The 18,456-nt window shown below is 56.5% G+C and overlaps 1 protein-coding gene across 1 annotated transcript in view; it reads left to right on the top strand.

The window, feature by feature from the left end:
• Positions 1–16,651, top strand: part of PTPN5 (protein tyrosine phosphatase non-receptor type 5) — a 46,040-nt gene extending 29,389 nt beyond the window's left edge. The window contains exons 5-16 of the mRNA XM_059710858.1: positions 2,560–2,753; positions 3,209–3,292; positions 3,554–3,631; positions 4,080–4,321; positions 5,490–5,679; positions 8,302–8,386; positions 12,165–12,244; positions 12,427–12,564; positions 13,061–13,171; positions 14,747–14,907; positions 14,996–15,109; positions 15,491–16,651. Of these exons, the coding sequence (XP_059566841.1) occupies positions 2,560–2,753; positions 3,209–3,292; positions 3,554–3,631; positions 4,080–4,321; positions 5,490–5,679; positions 8,302–8,386; positions 12,165–12,244; positions 12,427–12,564; positions 13,061–13,171; positions 14,747–14,907; positions 14,996–15,109; positions 15,491–15,584 (1,571 nt within the window). The 3' untranslated portion in view covers positions 15,585–16,651. The remainder of the gene's footprint in view (positions 1–2,559; positions 2,754–3,208; positions 3,293–3,553; positions 3,632–4,079; positions 4,322–5,489; positions 5,680–8,301; positions 8,387–12,164; positions 12,245–12,426; positions 12,565–13,060; positions 13,172–14,746; positions 14,908–14,995; positions 15,110–15,490) is intronic.
• The last annotated feature ends 1,805 nt before the right edge of the window (positions 16,652–18,456 follow it).

The following is an 18,456-nucleotide window of genomic DNA, read 5'->3' as shown; positions in this document are numbered from 1 at the left end:
TTCCTGCATGATCCATCTCTTAGCAGTAGTTTTGTTTTTCTTTTCGCCTTGCCGGCCAGGATCTGAGCTGTGCACTCCTGTGGTTCGTAACTGTAGTCTCTGTGGGCAAAGGTGGAGGCCCTCCCTCAGCCCCCATGGACTCCAGCAGCACTCAGATATGTCACTTAATGCACTGTATGAATCCACTGCTCTGTTTTACCCAGGAGACTGGGAGGCCTGTGTAATCATTATCATCATCTGACATGTATCAAGCACCTTCTAGATGCTTCCAGATAAAACACCATGCTGCATGTTTTATCTGAAGTCTTCATAACACCTTTTCAAAGCAGGTATGATTGTCCCCATTTATCAGTAAGAAAACTGAGCCAAAGATGATTACTTGTGCATCATCATTCACTGATAAGTATTTACGGCAGGATTACATGCCAGGACTTGTGTTAAACGCTGTGGACAATCATGATGAACAAAACTGATACCACTCCTGCCTTTATGGAACTTACAGTGGGGGAGATGATATTCAACAAATACGTGTTCTTAAATATGTTTTTTTTAATTGATTTCAGAGAGAGGAAAGGAGAAGAGAGGGATAGAAACATCAATGATGAGAGAGAATCAGCCAGCAGCTGCCTCCCGCACAACCCCCACTGGCGATCAAGCATGCAACTTGGTCATGTGCCCTGACCGGGAATCGAGCCAGGACCTTCCGGGTCATGGGTCGATGCTCAACCACTGAGCCACAATGGCCGGCTCAACAAATAATTGTACAAACTGTAGTGAGTGTAATGTGGCCCAGAGCCTGTCCAGCTGCCTCAGTTTAAACCCACCTCAGCCACTTATCAGCTAGCCTCATCTTGGTCTTCTGTAAAAAGAGGATAATAGTAGTATCCACTTTGTAGGAGTACTATCAAGCAAGTAAATCAGCAAAGGTAGAGCCCTCAGAGCAGGGCCTTGCACATTCCAGGGGTATTGCTGCTGCTGGGACGAAGGAGAGGGTGCCCGGCGCACATGATAGGGCAGGGCCTACGTCTGGTGACACTGACTGAGTTCTACAAGAGGAATGGGAGTTAACTTGGCAAAGTGGGGGGATGACAGGGGGTAGCGGGGTGCAGGGTGTTGGACGTATGTTCCAGGCAGAGGGAATCGCCTGTGCCAAGCACCGAGGGTGGACTCACCTGAGGAAATGCACGGAGTGTGGCTGGAACACAGCAGGTAGGGAGCCTTACAGGTCAGCATCTGCAAAGGAGGCGCCTGTGGTGGAAATGCAGCTGTTTCCGGGTCCTGCGCTCTGCACGGCACCGTTGGTCCAGGCCACGGGAGAGGCTTAGTCAACGTCCCGTGAGCGAGCGAGCGAGCACAAGGACAGACAGCTACGTTGGCCTCACGTGGTCTTGCTGTGGGAGTTCCATTGTCCCCCAACCAGAAGAGGAGTCCGTTGTCCCATATACACAGCGGTGTGTGGACAGTTCCATCCCCACAGTCGAGCATTACACAGCCCTGTTGCTGGTCCCTCCCTTCTTGGCAGTAGACTGAAACGTGTGGGTTTGGATGGGGATCTTCCACATCCGGGACTCAGCAAGGTGGCTGCTGCTGCTGGAATCCCTGCACTGCAGTCAGGGCCCCAGATCTAAGCCAGTGGTATTCAGACTCTCTCAGGAGTGGAAGCCTGTGTGGAAATGATCTTAAAGGAAACCCAGAAGGTGGCACGGGGACAAGCAGAGCTTCCGCAGGCAGAGGGACTCTGCGCTTGGTAATACCTGGTGCACCTGAGTGAATACTAGGGCTCCACAAAGCACAGTTAGAAATCCAAGGGCTGAGCCCAACTCGCACTGTCCAGGTGTGGAAACTGAGGCCCAGAGACGGGGTGACCCTCCCAAGGTCACACAACCAGGGCCAGACCCAGAACTGAATTCCAGACATTGGATAATCAATTTTATTACACCCAGATTTTCCTACCCACCACCCTGCCCGCCCACACACCTCTTCAGTTCGGGGGCGGGGGGCCGGGGGAGGGGGGGTCTCGAGGTTGGGGAAGGGCTGTAGCTAGGATCTTGTCACGTGTCCAGCCTCCAGCCCCAAGCCCCAGTCGGAGCCCAGGGCACAGGGCACGGGAGTCAAAAATCCGGAAGGCAGGCGTGGGCGGGTTATTCACGTGCACAACCTGGTTGTGCTGTGTCTTTTCTCTCTCTCTCTCTCTCTCTCTCTCTCTCTCTCTCTCTCTCTCTCTCTCTCTCTTTAATTGAGTTTGAGGTGGTTGTTTTTTGTTTCCTTAAGAAATGGAAAAGAATGAAGCTGCATAAACACAAGGATGTTAACTCCCTGAAAAACCTCCTGCCATTTTAACTCTGTTACTGGAGAAATAAAAGAGAAATAATTTGTCCACCCACACTTAGCTGTTTCTGACGAAGGTAGGTGAATATTGCTTTGCTAATCGAGGGTGACTGCTGGAAGTGGAGCCACGCTGACTGATCCCGGATTGAGAGGAAGGCACGGCAGCCCCAGGAGGAGCGGCCCGTGGGCCCACGGGCCCCGAGTCAGCGGCCGGCTGTCCTCCTTCCACAGGTCTCCCCCAGCCAGTAGTGATGGAGGCCCTGGACCAGGCCGAAGAGCTCACGGACTCGCGGAGAGAAATGCCACCGCCACCCCCTCCTTCATCGCCCTCTGAGCCAGCTCAGAAGCCGCCACCTCCGGGCACCTGGAGCCACTCCCTCACGGTCAAGAGCAGCCTGTGCCTGTTGGCTGCCTCCCAGTTCCTGGTAAGGACATCACAGGCCCCAGGAGGGATTGGAGAGGGTGCGGGTTGAGGGACAGCCCTCCACCTCCTCCCCAAGCTGGCCACCTGGGGATGCCGAGAGGTGAGGGCCCTTCTTAGTGCCCCTCGGGGACTCCCAGCCCTCGGCTGGAGTTCTGAGCTACCGCCTCCATAGCCAAGCCCCTCACACCCTGCCCTCCCTCACCAGGAGCAGGAACAGCCTCCGCCCAAGCCTCTGGCCCTGCAGGGGTCTCTCTGAGGACTTCCTGTCTCGGCGGCCCCTGGGAAGGGCTATCCCTTGACTCCTGTAGTCAGCTCTTCCCCAGAGAGAGTCCCGGGCCTTCTTTGGCACGCAGGGCCTGGGCCCTTCCCTCAGCTGTGCAGGCTGGACCTTGGGGCCAGGCTGGCGTGGGAAGGGGCGCACAGAGCCCAGGCCCCTAACTCAGTGCACTTGTCCAGCTTGCCTGCGGCATGCTCTGGCTCAGCGGCTATGGCCCCAGCTGGTTGCAGAATGCCACACTCCTGGAACAGCTGGGACCCAGGGTGAGTAAGCTCCGGGACCTCCAGGGCAGGGGCAGCGGTGGGGGGCCTCCCTTCGCACCAAGCCCTGCGCGGGGCCGTCTCTGAGTTCCGAAGGCAGCCCCACCCCCTGGAGCTCTTCTCCCTGCTCCCCACCCAGATCTGATCTGAAGTTTTCAGAGCCTTGGTTCTGTCCCTGTTGAAACAGATGAGAACTCTGCCCCCTCCCCACCCCCCACCCCCCAACCACCCAACCACCTTGACCTGTCTGTCTGGTGTCCCCAGGCCTGGCTGGGCGTTGGGACCTGGGAAGTCCCCAGTCTGCTGCTGGTCTCTCTGTCTGTGCTCCTCGTTACCAGCCTGGTAAGGTGCCTCCTAACCCTGAGGCCTGATCCCCACCAGCCCCCGTTAGACATTCTGGGTCGGTCTGAGGGGTGGGCTGTTTGTCTCTCTCCATCAGTGTGCCCCGCATGGGGTGAGAGCACCTTCAGAATTGTTCTACAGTGTTCTAGGCAGGGGAGTGGGGCCAAGGCAGGAAGAAGACAAGTAGGAGCCCCCACAGCCCACCAAGAAACCCTCAATCCACAAGAAGCTGAGAGGTCGAGGGAGGGAGGGAGGGAGGGGTCAGGGAGGACAAGGTGAGGGTGGAGCCTGCCATCCCTGTGAGGGGCAGTTCCGTGCAGATAGCTCCCAGGAGAGCAGGGCTGCTCTAGACATATTGAGGGGCAAGGGGCTTACTTCCATGCGCCGCCCACCAGCGAGGGGGCAGCAGCATGGTCCCAAGTCTGTGATGCTGTATCCCTCCAACCAGGTGTGGCACCTCCTGAGGGCTCCCCCAGAGCCACCCACACCACTGCCCCCCGAGGACAGGCGCCAGTCGGTAAGCCGCCAGCCCTCCTTCACCTACTCGGAGTGGATGGAAGAGAAGGTCGAAGATGACTTCCTGGACCTGGACCCCGTCCCCGAGACTCCTGTGTTTGACTGCACGATGGACATCAAGCCTGAGGCCGACCCCGCCTCGCTGACCGTCAAGTCCATGGGTCTGCAGGAGAGGTGGGAGGCGTGGAGGAGGGGTGGGCTCTCTGGGCCCTGGAGCTCTCAGCTCCCGGTCAGATGCTTGACTCTTAACTCCCAGTGCCCAAGACCGGGCTGACCTCGTAGCTTAGCCAGTGTAAACACATGCTCTTTAGGTCTGATCAGAATGCCCCAAGGTGAGTGCTGAGAAATACTGTACCTGCACACAAGCACATAGGCATGCACAGGGTATACATGAGCACACGCACCCATACATTCCTGTGTGCAAGTAAGTTTGGGTATGTTTCTTTACTGCAGGTCTTGTCAGGTCCTTTAACGTGCTCCTGTTCACTGTAAATCAGCAAGGGGGTGTATGTGACATTCCTCAAAGTCGCTTGACCACAGAACCTTTTATAGAGTGTGTCCCTGTGTTCCCCAGATCACACTTTAGGAGGTGTCGACACCCTCTTTTCAGATCACACTAGGTTGAGTTGCACACACGATGTCATGGACAGAGCGCGGATAAGTAGTCAGTACACCTAGCTTTTTGTTTCACCTCTGCTGCCCCCTTACTGCACGAGCTTGGACAATGCTTGTCCCCTCTCTGGGACTCGGTTTCCCTTTCCATGTAATGAGGGCCCTCCCTGTGCTGGGCCCTTGGACAGTGAACACAGAGGAGTCTGTCCAGGGAAGACCCCCTTGCTGCTGCCATGCTGCCCTCGGAACTCCCTCTTTCCCTGACAGCGAGGGTCCCGGCCCCTCCTCGATGAGATGACCTTGACTCGTTGGCCACCTCATCTCAGACTGCCGGGCCCAGGACTGTGCTACCAAGGGCCACGCCCTGCTTCTCTGATCTAGGCAGGTGCCCTCTCTCTGGGGGTTTCCTGGGGGCCACAGGGCTGGGTGCTGCCTCCAGGACTGACAGAGGAGAGCCCAGGGGCGGCCTGTGTTAAGGGGCCTCAGCTGGAACCTTTGGATCTGGGGCCCCCAACTCCTCACTCAGGCAGCTACTCTACTGCAGGAGGCGGCGAGGCAGGCCCACGCCTGGGGCTGAGACTTGTGCTCCTTGTCGCACCCCCACTCCTCTTCTTGGAGCCCACCCAGTTCCCAACCCCGCTCTCTCTGTCCCTCATCTTCCCACTCCAAGCCCCAGGCTGATGCCCCTCCCTGCCCCTGAGACTCACTCCCCCTTTCCCGGTCCTTCCAGGAGGGGCTCCAACGTCTCCCTGACCCTGGACATGTGCACACCCGGCTGCAACGAGGAGGGCTTCGGCTACCTCATGTCCCCCCGCGAGGAGTCATCCCGAGAGTACCTGCTCAGTGCCTCCCGCGTCCTGCGGGCCGAGGAGCTCCACGAGAAGGCCCTGGACCCCTTCCTGCTGCAGGCGGAATTCTTTGTGAGTCCCCTGAGCCCGCTACCCCTTGGTGGGCAGACCCCTCTACTCAGTCAGTTGCCTAACTAGCAGGGCACCGGAGTGGGGTGCCCAGCACTCAGCATCTGGTAGATGAACACCATTGTGTTTGTGTTATCAGTTCTCCTCATGTCTTGGGCAAGCTGCTTCCCCTTTGGGCCTCGGTTTCCTCATCTAGAAAATGGGGATGTTGCAAGGATTAAAGGGATCACTAAGGTGTGCCAAGCGGCCAGCCGGGTGATTGGTGTTCAGTGGCATTCCTGAGTCTTCAGGGCCCAGTCTTGTGCTTTTTTTTTTTTTTTTTTTTTTTTTTTTTTTTTTTTTTTTTTTAATTCTCACCTCAGGATATTTCTCCATTGATTTTTAGAGAAAGTGGAAGAGAGAAGGAAAGACAGAGAGAAATATCCATGTGAGAGAAACATATTGATTGGTTGCCTCCTGCTTGCGCCCTAACCAGGGCATGGGCCTGGGAGGAGCCTGCAACCAGTGTAGGTGCCCTTGACCAGAATCCAATCCAGAACCCTTTGGTCCGGAAGCCAAAGCTCTATCCACTGAGCCAGACAGGTTAGGGCTAGCCCTGTGCTTTGAAAGCTATAGAAAGCCCTCCCTCTGGCTGCTACTTTCCCACCCTCCTCCTGCCCGACAGCACCAAGCATTGTCCGTGCCCCTTTTGACATCTTCCCAGCTGTAGCTTAGGGAGGTCTAATCACCTCCTCTCTAGACTTGTGCTACAGCCTGAAGCTGCCTCCTGTTGGACTTCGCGGGGCCCAGTAAATGCCACCCCTGTTTTATCTGCCTGAATGCTCAACCAGTTAAGAGCTAAGTCCTAGGAGATCACAGTATCGTCTTTATTTTTGTTGGTAAAGATGAGGTTTAAAAAGGAGGCTTAAGTATGTAACAATAGTGAGCTTCCTAATACCCCCAGATTTAAATTTTCTACCCACCCCATGTGGTACTGGCATATCATGGGCTCCATGGGGCATCCCTATAATTCTTTCCTGGCAGGAGGGCCCAAGAGGAGGAGGAAGGAGGAGGCTGGGACCCAAAAGCCCATTCCTCAATCAAATGCACCTGTCAGGCTACTTGCCCACCTCTGTGGGCAGGATGGGCGAGAGGCTATGAGTGTTTGAGGAGAGTCTCTCCTGGGAGAAGCCAGGGGGATGGGGAACCGATGTGCCTCCCTCACAACTCCCCTCCCCCCACCCTCCAGCCCCTGTTCCCTGTATGGACACAATGGCTCTCTGAGAAGACCTCCATCACCTTGTGACCCACTGCTCCAAATTCTGCAGAGCTTGGCATGGCCTGCATTATCCGAGTTGGGCTAGCCTGGGACCCCTTTTCTAGCCTTATGTCCCCCAGCCCCTGCAGGGACTGTCCACCTCAAACTAGGCCAGCACCCCCCACCCCCATGTTTTTCTCCTCCAGGGCCTTTTTGCACATCATCTCCCACCCCTGATGCCTCTAGAAAGCCTTCCTGGACGATCCCACCCCAAGTTCCCACCACCATCACCTCCCCTTGAAGGGGACTTGTGTCCTCTCAGCACTTCTTGTTTGGTAGATCGTTGTCGATCTTGCCCAGAGAAAGGAACACAGCCTGCACACCCACCCCACGGCGCTTTCGCACATGTTTTTATTCTTTTGAGTCTCACAACAACCCTAGAAAGTGTTATGATCCTCATTTTACAAAGAGCTTACTTAGTGGGCCCAGACACAGTGAACGCTATAGGACCGTGTGTGGACGGATAAAAGGGGAGTGAAGAAGTGAGAAGCACTGGGGAGTCATCCCAGAGGACATGGGGGGAGGTGAGGCTAGAGGGGAGCCTGAAGGGTGGGAATGGTGTGGAGAACTGAAGAGGGGTGCTCCTTGCAAGTGGAATGCCACGAACTCAGACCTGGAGGAGAGATGGAGAATGGCATATTAGCAACAGGAAGGAACGGGCATAACTGAAGGACGGGAATCTTGAAAGCAGCTGGTGGTAAAGGAAGGCCAGACCCCCGAAGACCTCATATTCCAGGCAGAGAAGTCCAGACTTGGAGCTCTTGACACAGAATGATTGGGAGGTGCAAATACGGCCCTGGGAGCTCAGGAGGCTCCTCTCCTGCTAGAGAATCAGAGAGGCTTCTTGGAGGAAGTGGCGTTTATGATGGACAGGAAGGACATGAGAAGATGAGAATCGGGTGGGGCACAGAGTGAGCAGCACAACCCCAGGTCCTGAGGTGGGGATGTCCAGGGTGGGAACACAGATCAACAAAGCCACTCAGTTTGGCTGCAGCGCAGGGAGTGTGGGAGATGCTGGTGACTGGCCAGATTGCTTTTCAAACTCTTGGTCTTGTTTATTGACCATTTATTTAGTGTCTACTCTGTGTCAGACTGGCCCTCAGTAGACAGTAGTAATGATAACATTTTTTACGTACCCATTGCATGCCAGACAGTGTTCTAATTGCGTTTTGTATATTCACGAACTCATTTAATAGTAAATGTTGAATGAACGCATGCACTCAAGCCAGCCCCTGGACTAGAAGTTGGGGCACAGCAGCCCCTGGGTTCAAACATCTGTGAGAATCAGCCCAATGCCTGCTCACATCCCCATGTCCTTCCTCCTGCAGGAAATCCCCATGAACTTTGTGGATCCGAAAGAGTATGACATCCCTGGGCTGGTACGGAAGAACCGGTACAAAACCATCCTTCCCAGTGAGTACTCAGTGCCCTGGGGGGAGGGGGTTTGGGGGGGGAGGGCTCACCCTCCCCTGGGTGTCTCCTCACCCTGAGGGAGACCTGAACCCCAGAGCTGGGCCTCCAGGCGATGCCCAGTGAAGAGAAACACCCCTACTGAGGGCAGAGGTTAATTCATTCCTTCACATGCACTCTCGGGACCCTTCCCGTGGCCGGGTGTTGTGCTGGGCTCCGAGGAAACCCAGAAAGAGTGACGATAGCAGCAGCTCCGACACAGTGCGTGGTGTCAGCAGGGTGTTCTCGCATCCTTGGTCTCTTCGGAGTGGGCAGGTTTTAAGGAGAGGCGATTAAGGCTCGAGAGGTTCAGTGGCTCATCCACAGTCACACAGAACTGAGTTTCAAACCAGGTCCCTGTGACCCTGAATCGGGCCCTTTTGTCGACCCCGAGTGTGTTTTGTCCAGATTGTGCATCCTCTACCAGGAAGAGAGCCGCCTGTCGGGGAGTAAGTGCCCGTCAGGGAGGGTGTTCAAACAGTCCCCGGGCAGTCCCTGGAGGGTCTGAGAGGGGTTTTCCCTCCCTGGGGGTGGTTAGACCAGGTGGCCCAAGGTTTCTCTTTCAGCCCTGGGGTGTCATTTTCAGGTCTCTTTAATGGAGCCCCTGTCTGCGAGTCACCCTGCCCAGTTCTGGCCCCAGGCCCCGGGCCAGCTCGGAGGGGTGACTTGTTGAAAGTGAATCCCCACAAACCTACTCCACTCCGTTTATGGAGTGACAAGGCTTTAAAAAGGCAGCTTTGCCATCAGCATCTCCAACAACATGGAAGATGTCATGACTTATTTTTAACTTTTAAAATAGCGACTTGTGGTTGCTATGGTTACACAGCCTCTAGGTGGTTCCGGTTAAACAAAGCACCATGTAAGGCCAGGAGGCACTGCTCAGGGCTGCTCACCTCTTCCCCTGTCTTGCTCTCCCGCACCCACCTAGCCCCACCTGGAGGGAGGGGCTCGTGGACCCCAGAACCTAGGCCTTTGCTGGCCATGCAGAGTGGCCACTGGGGGAGGGCGGGACTCGGACCATCTCGCCACCTGGCCCTGGATTCCTGAGAGGCTTTGAGCCACGCTGAGCCTCCAGGCCTCCAAGCCCAAGAGAGAACGTTCTCTGTGGCCAGCAAGAACTGACCCCGTGCCCTCTGAGGCTGGGCTGAGGCTGAGGGGGTGGGGGCAGTGGCAGAGGGCAGGGCAGTGGCAGAGGTCCCCTCTCAGGTCCAGGACGCCCCGAGGTTTGTTCCCACACTCATTCTGCTGTATTTCCTGAGACCCTGCCCCCAGGGCTGAGAAATCAGACGTGAGTGAGACACAGACTGTGCGCTGGAGGCTCGCAAGCTGACGGGAGAGACAGGGCTGTGGACAGTGACAGTACAGAGTGGCCAGGAACCCAGCAGCAGCACTGAGAACAAGATGCAGGGGAGCAGTTTCTGTCCGTTCCGCCACTGTCTCCCAGGCACCAAGGGCGCCTGGCGCATGGTAGCCTCTGCACCTATCTGAGTGAATGAATGGGTGGGTGAGTGAGTGAGTGAGTGAGTGAGTGAGTAAGTGAATGGATGAGTGGATGTCTCAAATCTAGTGCCCCTTCTCCATCCTCACTGCCAAGTAACTTTTTAGGGGTGGGAGGTAGTTGCCCAGTTTCAGAGGGTGCCATGTACATCGACAGCATTGACAAGTAATGCTCCCTGGAGTTGTGCAGGGCAGGGCAGCCCTCTGACCCCAGACACGTCTCACTTGGAGCATTGCAGTCATCTTCTAACTGGTGTGACTCCCACATCCTACCCTCCTGTCCATCTTCCATCATTGTCGCCAAAATGACGCAAAACCAAAATCCAGTCGTCTTTCTCCTCCTTCAACACTGTCACGTCACCCTGTAATCCTCGGGGTTAGGTCCAGGCTGATCATCACGGCTTATAAGACCCTCAGTCAACAGATTCCCACACACACACTCATCTCTCAGCAGCCCCTCCCTGCCCCGGGCACTTGAATCAGACTGAATGGTGTGCCCTCCTCCTCCTCCTACTGGTCCCTCACACCTAGTCCAGGTGCCCCTGTTCCGGGAAACTAGGGCCACACACTGTGCTCACAGGCCACACACTGCTTGTCTGCCTGCCCAGCACTTAGGAGCAGGGACTGTGTCTTGTTTATCTTGGAGTTTCTACTCTCAAGCACAGTGCCAGGCACCATAGGGTTGAAAGGACCATTCCCCTCCCCACAGTGGTTCTTCAATACCAAGGACCCTGGTGTCTGGGCACCTAATCTGGGCAGCGCTGATGAGGGGAAGGGAGATGGCGCATGCAGCACACCCTGCTCCTCTGTCCTGCTGGCCAGCCAGACCCCCCTCCACTTATCCTTGCTCTTCTCCACCCCGACATCCTTCTACGCCTCTGTCCACAGAGCTGCCCCTCCCCCACCTGCTCCTACCCCCAAATCACCTGCCAAAGACTCGGGCACTGGGGCTGAGGCGTAACAGGCTGGAGAGCAGAGGCTCGTGCCGTTTCTCCTGCCACTTGGCATCCTTCTTTTTACCTGTTACCGATGGTAGCGCGTGTAAGGATGGCGATGATAATAGCAGCAACTTCTACTGCACAGTGTTGTCTGTGTGCTGGGCTCAGTCACTGGTCTGAGGACCCCTTTAACCTTTACAAGATTAGTAAGGCCGCGCTGAAAGGGATGTCCCCAGTTTACAGAGAAGGCACAGGGAGATGAAGTAAGTGGCCCACGTTGGCACAGCTAGTAAGTCAGAGCCAGGATTTGAACCCAGGTTGCCTGGCTCAGTGGTGCAGACTCTTAGCCGCTCCCCATGCTGTGCACACCTGAACTACCTTCGTCCCGGCCCCCTATACGGGAGAGAAACCGAGGCCCAGAGAAAAGACCGTGAGCTGGTGACAGAGCTAGACCACAGCCAGGACCCGGGGCCCCAGCCAGCTCCCTGCCCCCTACACACCGTCTCCACCTCAGACCCAGCCTCTGCAGGCTGACAGAGCTGTCAGTGCAGGGAGGCTCTAGCGGGAATAAAATAGATTCTACCCCAGGAAGAAGAGCAGGATGTTATGAGAGTCTTTTACCATGGGATTTGACATGTGAATGGATTGAAGAATAAAAACCCTTTGTGCACACGTGTCTGCTGCGGCAACTCTAGCCTCAGCTCAGGCGTGGAAGGTTTTACTCCTCTTATCCCAATGGTCTTCCTCAGCTTTCATCCCCCAAATCTTAACAGCCCTTTATAGCTATAAAGCACTTTACTTAGCACTTTCACAGCTGTTTTCTCATCTGTCTTCCCAACAATCCCAGGAAGTCGGTGTCTTTACCCCCCATATTACAGACAGGAAAACTGAGGCTTAGAAAGGCCATGTGCTTTCCAAGTGCACTCAGCACGTTGGTGAGAGTGTATATTCAAACTCTTGCTACCTCTGCTGTCCAGGATGTGTCCCCTGGATAACTCCTTTCTCTACTTAGCTTTCTTCTCCCTAGAACATTAGGCACAGTGAATCCAGGGCAGCTTAAGGGGCAGGCATTGATGCCACAGAGGGAGAGACCCAGGGCCTCACACTCAACCCGCCTCTTCAGCCTGGACCTCGCCTGCCTCAACAGGCCATGGGGAAGGGTGAATGTTTTGCTACCAGGCAGGGGAAGGAGGAACTTGGGGTCTCAGAAGAAATGTGGGTGCCCTGAATGGGCCAGGCAAGGTGGGCCCTGCCCCAGGAAGATTGCACACGTCGGATCCCAGCCTCACCTGTCTCCCCCACCCCAGACCCTCACAGCAGAGTGTGTCTGACTTCACCAGACCCTGACGACCCTCTGAGTTCCTACATCAACGCCAACTACATCCGGGTACGTAGCCCCATCCCAACACCCTCTCCCTGAAAAGGAGGCCCAAGCTGGTGGGATCCATCCTCCAGGCCTGTCCGTAAGCCAGTGCGGCGGCTGCCAGCCCCGGGAAGAGCCTGAGTGTGGGGACTGGGACCCAGGAACATTGCGTCTGACCCTGACAGCCTGGGCTTGGCTGGCCACAGGGCTACGGTGGGGAGGAGAAGGTGTACATTGCCACTCAAGGACCCATCGTCAGCACGGTTGGCGACTTCTGGCACATGGTGTGGCAGGAGCACACACCCATCATTGTCATGATCACCAACATCGAGGAGATGAACGAGGTAGGCACCCCTGCACCATTACCAGGTGTCTGCAGCTTCGCGCCCACCCTAAGCCTCTTGTTTCCGTGTCCTTACAACAATCCTGTGAGGTCGGTAGTGCTCACTCCACAGTCAAGGTGAGGAAGTAGGAGGCTCAGCAAGGTTAAGCCATTTGCTCAGGGCACATCAGTACTCAGAGGCAGAGCCTGGAGCTGGCCTCTCTACCTCCAGTGCCCAGGATCTTAAGCAGAATGCTCTGCTGCCTCCTAGGCTGCCAGGGCTGACACTGGCTATTTCCATACTCAAGATGGGTATTATTCCCATTTTCCAGATAAGGTAACTGAGGCTCAGAAAAGGGAGGTAACCTAAAGGTTACGAAGCTGAGTTTTGAACCCAGTACTCTCTAACTGCAAACCTATTGCCACATTATAGCTCTCCCGGCTGGCCCTGAAGGGGCACTGGAGAGAGTATGGTTGGGGAACTGGGAGTGTATCGCAGCCTGATCTTGGCCCTACAGAAGTGCACCGAGTATTGGCCGGAGGAGCAGGTGGTATATGATGGTGTCGAGATCACCGTGCGCAAAGTCATTCACACTGAGGATTACCGGCTGCGACTCATCTCCCTGAGGGTGAGGCCTGGGGCGGGGCTGTTAGGGCGCAAGGGCTTTATTGAGGATGCCACAGAAGAACAGGGTTCCAGAGTCCACTCTAGCTGAAATCAAGTCCCATGTCAGTGGTTCTCAACCTTCTGGCCCTTTAAATACAGTTCCTCATGTTGTGACCCAACCATAAAATTATTTTTGTTGCTACTTCATAACTGTAATGTTGCTACTGTTATGAATCTTAATGTAAATATCTGATATGCAGGATGGTCTTAGGCGACCCCTGTGAAAGGGTCGTTCGACCACCAAAGGGGCGCGACCCACAGGTTGAGAACCTCTGTCCTATGTCTTCCAGGAATTGCTGGTGAGCAAGGGATAAGGGAGGGCTGAGTGGACCGGGGACAGAAGCAGGACCAAACCTGTTGTATTTTATGCTGTTGGGCTCTCTGTGTGTCTACACAGTCATTCATAATGCCTTCCAGCTCTGCCTCAAATGCACCTAAACCCAGGACCGTCTGGATAAGGGGTCTCCCGCTGCCTCCAGCACTGTCCTTATAACTGAAAGACCATGGTGACTTCAAGATCCCTGCTAAAAGCATCCCCTTCACCTGGGATGCAGGCCTTCTGGCCTGTAGTACCCAATCTGTCCACCAGAGGGCAGACACTCCTTGCTGCATTTGGGTTGCAGGAGGAAGTTGTGATTACAAAAAAAAAGCGGGGGGGGGGGGGGGGGGGGCAGACACAAAATATGAGCAATAGGAAACAGCCCAGAAGAGTGGGGGAAGGTATCCTCCCACCCTGAAGTTGTGCTTCTTTCAGGAGCAGCCTAAGAGAGCGGGCTGTTCATTTGGAGTTGGGAGGATCAGTGGGTCCTCTCTTTAAGGAATGATACAGCCCTTCTAATAACCCCAAAGACTGGCAGGGGTGAGCCAGGCACCAGGAAGCTGATAGAGTGGGAAGTCCAGTGAAGCTGACAGTCACAAGGTCCAGTGCAAAGCCTGAGGTCTGTTCCTCTGAGCTGCCCCTCTCCACTGGAGAGGATGCCAGGGAGCACTCAGCTCCCAGCGGGCAGTGCCCACCTGACCAGCTCTGAAATACAAGCCTGGCTGGAGGGCAGAAAGGGCCAGGAAGGGGGTGGGGGGCAGAGGCTGTAGGAGCTTTCACAGCCAGATGACCCAGGGCCCCAGGAACCAGCTTCCTGTTTCCCCAGAAAGAGAGGTTGAAGGGGAGTCAGACCGAGCACAGCAAGGCAAGAGGAAGGTCCCTGAGCTCTGGTCATGTGGCTACGGGGGGACTGGGCTGTTTGTTAAAATAAGAAACCGGGAGGCAGGAATGAATTGGAGAGGGGACTCTTTGCCTCTCTTGGATGATGTGTGAAGACCAATGCCGATTCCACGGGCCAGCCGCCACGTCCAAGCTGGCTTTGGGTCTCGTCTGGTGCCACTGGGCAAGGTGGTGTCCATGGCAGAGGCCAGAGGCCCCACTCCCTGTGTCCTCCCGCCTGTGTTCTTCCTCCCCCCACCCCATCCCATCCCCATCTCTGTGCTGTGTGGGCTCACAGAGCTCACGTGTATCTGGGGTGGGTCTCTGTCTCCTGGACAGAGCGGGACTGAAGAGCGAGGCCTGAAGCATTACTGGTTTACGTCCTGGCCCGACCAGAAGACCCCAGACCGGGCCCCCCCTCTCCTGCACCTGGTGCAGGAGGTGGAGGAGGCTGCCCAGCAGGAGGGGCCGCACTGCGCCCCCATCATCGTCCACTGCAGGTGGGTCCTCCCAGCCACCCCCCAGGGCAGGGCAGCCACCCACCCCCGCTGCCCCGCCCCTCACCCCACCCATCCCCTCGGCCCTCAGCGCAGGGATTGGGAGGACTGGCTGCTTCATTGCCACCAGCATCTGCTGCCAGCAGCTGCGGCAGGAGGGTGTGGTGGACATCCTGAAGACCACGTGCCAGCTCCGGCAGGACAGGTCAGCCCACGGGCAGGGTGGGGCACATGGAGAGCGTGAGCCCTAGGGGCATAAGGGAGAGACTGACTGTGCTTGGGGTGAGGGGCCGGAGGGCACACTGGGTATGGACTGGCCGCTGGCTGACGGGGTAGGGAAGTCAGATGAGTGGAGGGGCTGGATCTGGACAGGCGGTGCTGGATGGAGAGGGAAGAAAAACAGCGGGCGGCCAGGACAGGCTGAGGGTGGCAGGAATGCCATCTCTGTCCCTGCTGTCTGCACCGGCACTGGGAGGGGCAGGGAGGAGCTGAGGAGATTGCCTGGCTAGGGCTGGCCTCTCCAGCCTCCACGTAAACAAGGCCTCTCATGAGTGACCCCTCCCTACCATGCATCTCTGCCGGGCAGGGGCGGCATGATCCAGACGTGCGAGCAGTACCAGTTTGTGCATCATGTCATGAGCCTGTATGAGAAGCAGCTGTCCCGCCAGTCCCCAGAGTGACCTCTCTGCTCCCCCCGAGGTCCTCCTGGCACCACCCAGCCTGAGTCTGGGCCCTTGCCCCAGCCACACCCCCAGGGCCCAGCCTCAGGTCCTGGCCTGCTCCCTTCCCTGCCCCTCCTGCTTCCTTCTCTCCAGCTGGCCCTTACCCCCAACATAGCAATTCCTACTGTATATATTGGGGAGTGGGGCAGGGTGGGGGAGGGACGTGCCAGGCCAGGCCTGGGGCTCCAGGACCCGACCCACACCACGCAGACCTGGGGCCTCAGTTTTAACGATGGTTCCATCGCTACTTGATCCAAAATGTTTGTGCTGCATTCCAAGTGTCCTGCCACAGCGTGTTCTGTCTGTCCATCCATCTCTGCTGTCTGTACCGGACACTGTGTCTCCTCAGCCTAGGATAGGGGTCATGAGCTCCAGGCCCTAAGCAGCCCAAGCAAAGGTACCTGGCTTGGCCCCCACCCCACTTCTCCCAACAGGCAGATTGCATTTTGCCCTCAGTTACTGGGATCAGGGTGGGGAGAAGGGCCGGTGGACCTGGAGGCCAGGCATGGGAATCTCCTGGGTGAGAAGAGAGATCTCATCTAGGGAGAGGTCTCTGGGGGGAGGGGGGCGGGGGAGAGTATCACAGCCTGGATGGCCTCTGGGTGTCACAGGTCCTCAGGAGGCAGTGGCCAGCCTGAGAGGCATTGGGGGGGAAGGGGACAGATGGGGGCTGTGCACCCAGAGGACCTGGGCCCTGGTGGGGATGGGAGGGAGAGGGGGAGCTCCGAGGGTGGGATGGGAAATCGCCCCAGATCTGTGGGAAACATTTTTCTGTGTCACCGTGGGAAGCCTTCCCAGGAGTCTTGCTGCGTGCAGCTCTGCGTGTGTTCCTGTGTCCACGCGTGTGTTGAGAGCCCATCAGCGGGGTATGCATGACTCTTTGGCAACATGTGTTATCTTGGAGCCACGTGTTTTTATTGCTGACTTTAAATATTTATTCCACGGCAGACAGAGACATTTGGTGTCTTTTTATAATTTGCTCGTGGTCATTGAATAGAGCAATAAACAGAGCATTTTGAGCAAAACTGGCCTCCTGGGTCTGTGATTGCCTCTCCCGTCCACTCCCTGCCTCCTAGTACTGCTTGTCGTCTCTCCTCCTCCTCTTCCTCCTCCTCCTCCTCCTCCTCCTCCTCCTCCTCCTCCTCCTCCTCCTCCTCCTCCGTGTGTGTGTGTGTGTGTGTGTGTGTGTGTGTGTGTCCATCTCCCCTAACACCCCCTTGTGGAGATTGGGAGTATGGAGAGAATCCAGATCTGCAAAGCCAAAGAAGTCCATGGGACAGACCCTCACACCCCCTCACCCCAATCCAGCCAGAAGCCCTGGGACAGGGCAAGCCTCAGGAACAGGTGTGGCAGGCTTCTACCGAAGGCAACGCGGCTGGCCGGGCACCAGTTCCGGCAGATGGGCCGGAGAAGCCAAGGCTAGGCAGGGGGACATTCAGGTCACCACCCCCGGCCCCTCCCTGTTGGCCAGCACACTTATCCCATGCAAACCCTACAGGTCCCAACAGCAGCTGCAACCCAGTAATTTCCCTTTTAAGGCCTGGACGGAGAGTAACCCCTCCCAGTGGGCCTGGGGAGTCTGCCCAGGCGCTCAGGTTCTGGACGCTCCACTCCTGCTCTATTCTTGCCCCTGCCCCCAGGGATGCAGCAAAACTAGCAATGATGCCACGGCTGGCAAGCGGGGGTCATTTCCAGACAGGAGGCGGCCCAGGGCAAGGCTGCTGATCAGCCAACAGGTCCTTCCAGGTGCCAGAACCTTGTGGGGCTGGTCGCCGGTCTAACCATGCAGGTAGACTACAGTCAGGAAAGAATAAGGAGAGGCTTAAACAGCTGGGATGGAGGTCAGGGGTAGGGGCATGGTGTCCAGCCACCCTCCCTCAGGGGGTGGACCTCCTGCCCTTCTACCCAGGCTGGGGGATTGGGCTGCAGGAGTGGGAAGGGGGAGGAAGACTAACAGGCTGTGCAGGCACCATACATACATGAATGGTACCCCCTGGACTTGTGCAAAATAACAGACCACCTTGAACTTCCCATTGGACTGTGCATGTGTGCGTGCTACACACACACACACACACACACACACACACACACACACACAACCCTGAGCCCCTCAGCTCAAAGCGTTCCCAACCGGCAGCAGTGAGAAGCAAAACCTCTGCCACGAAGGAACAGGTAAAGTACCTCTGGACCACCATCCTCAGCCCCCTGCCCGCCCATGCCCAGCATTTCCTCCAGGCTTGGCTCCAGCCCCACGTCTGCCCACCCTCTGCCCCTCCCCTCCCCCAAAGCAGTGTGTCAGATAGCCGGGGCAGCTGCGGAGCCTGAGTAAGAGGTTGCCCCCAGGGGGCCAGACATTTAAGGAACCGGTGACTCCTGGCGGCCTCACTATTAAGGCAAAGGAAGAAGGAGACTGGCCATTCTACGACCCGGGCACTAGCTGCTCCTCCAAAGCCGTGGACACAGCGTTTGAGGGTTAGGAGGGACTGGTCATACGAAGGTAAGACTTCCCTCATCCCTCAAGAAGGGGCAGAGCCTACTACCTTCTGAGCCCAGAGAGGGACCGCAGGAGCTGGGACGGAGGTGGTCTCAGAAGCTAGAAAGAGAAAGGACAGGCTGAGAGAGATCATGGTGGGGGTGGGCGAGGGGATAAAGTTTAGCCTCGAACTGCCTGGCTCAGAACAGGGCTTTGGGATCCCCTGGAAGGGCACTGGGCTGGGAGTCGGGAGGCCAGGATTCCAGTCTGAGTGACCTTGCACAGGTTCTGACTCTCAGACATCAGTTTCCTCCTCTACAAAGCAGGGGTTTAGAAACTGCCCTGCTGGTTCGATGA

Source organism: Myotis daubentonii, chromosome 9, assembly GCF_963259705.1.
Source record: "Myotis daubentonii chromosome 9, mMyoDau2.1, whole genome shotgun sequence".
Taxonomy (NCBI): Eukaryota; Metazoa; Chordata; class Mammalia; order Chiroptera; family Vespertilionidae; genus Myotis; species Myotis daubentonii.
The sequence above is the reverse complement of the archived record's forward strand: the minus strand, read 5'-3'. Positions and strand labels throughout refer to the sequence as shown.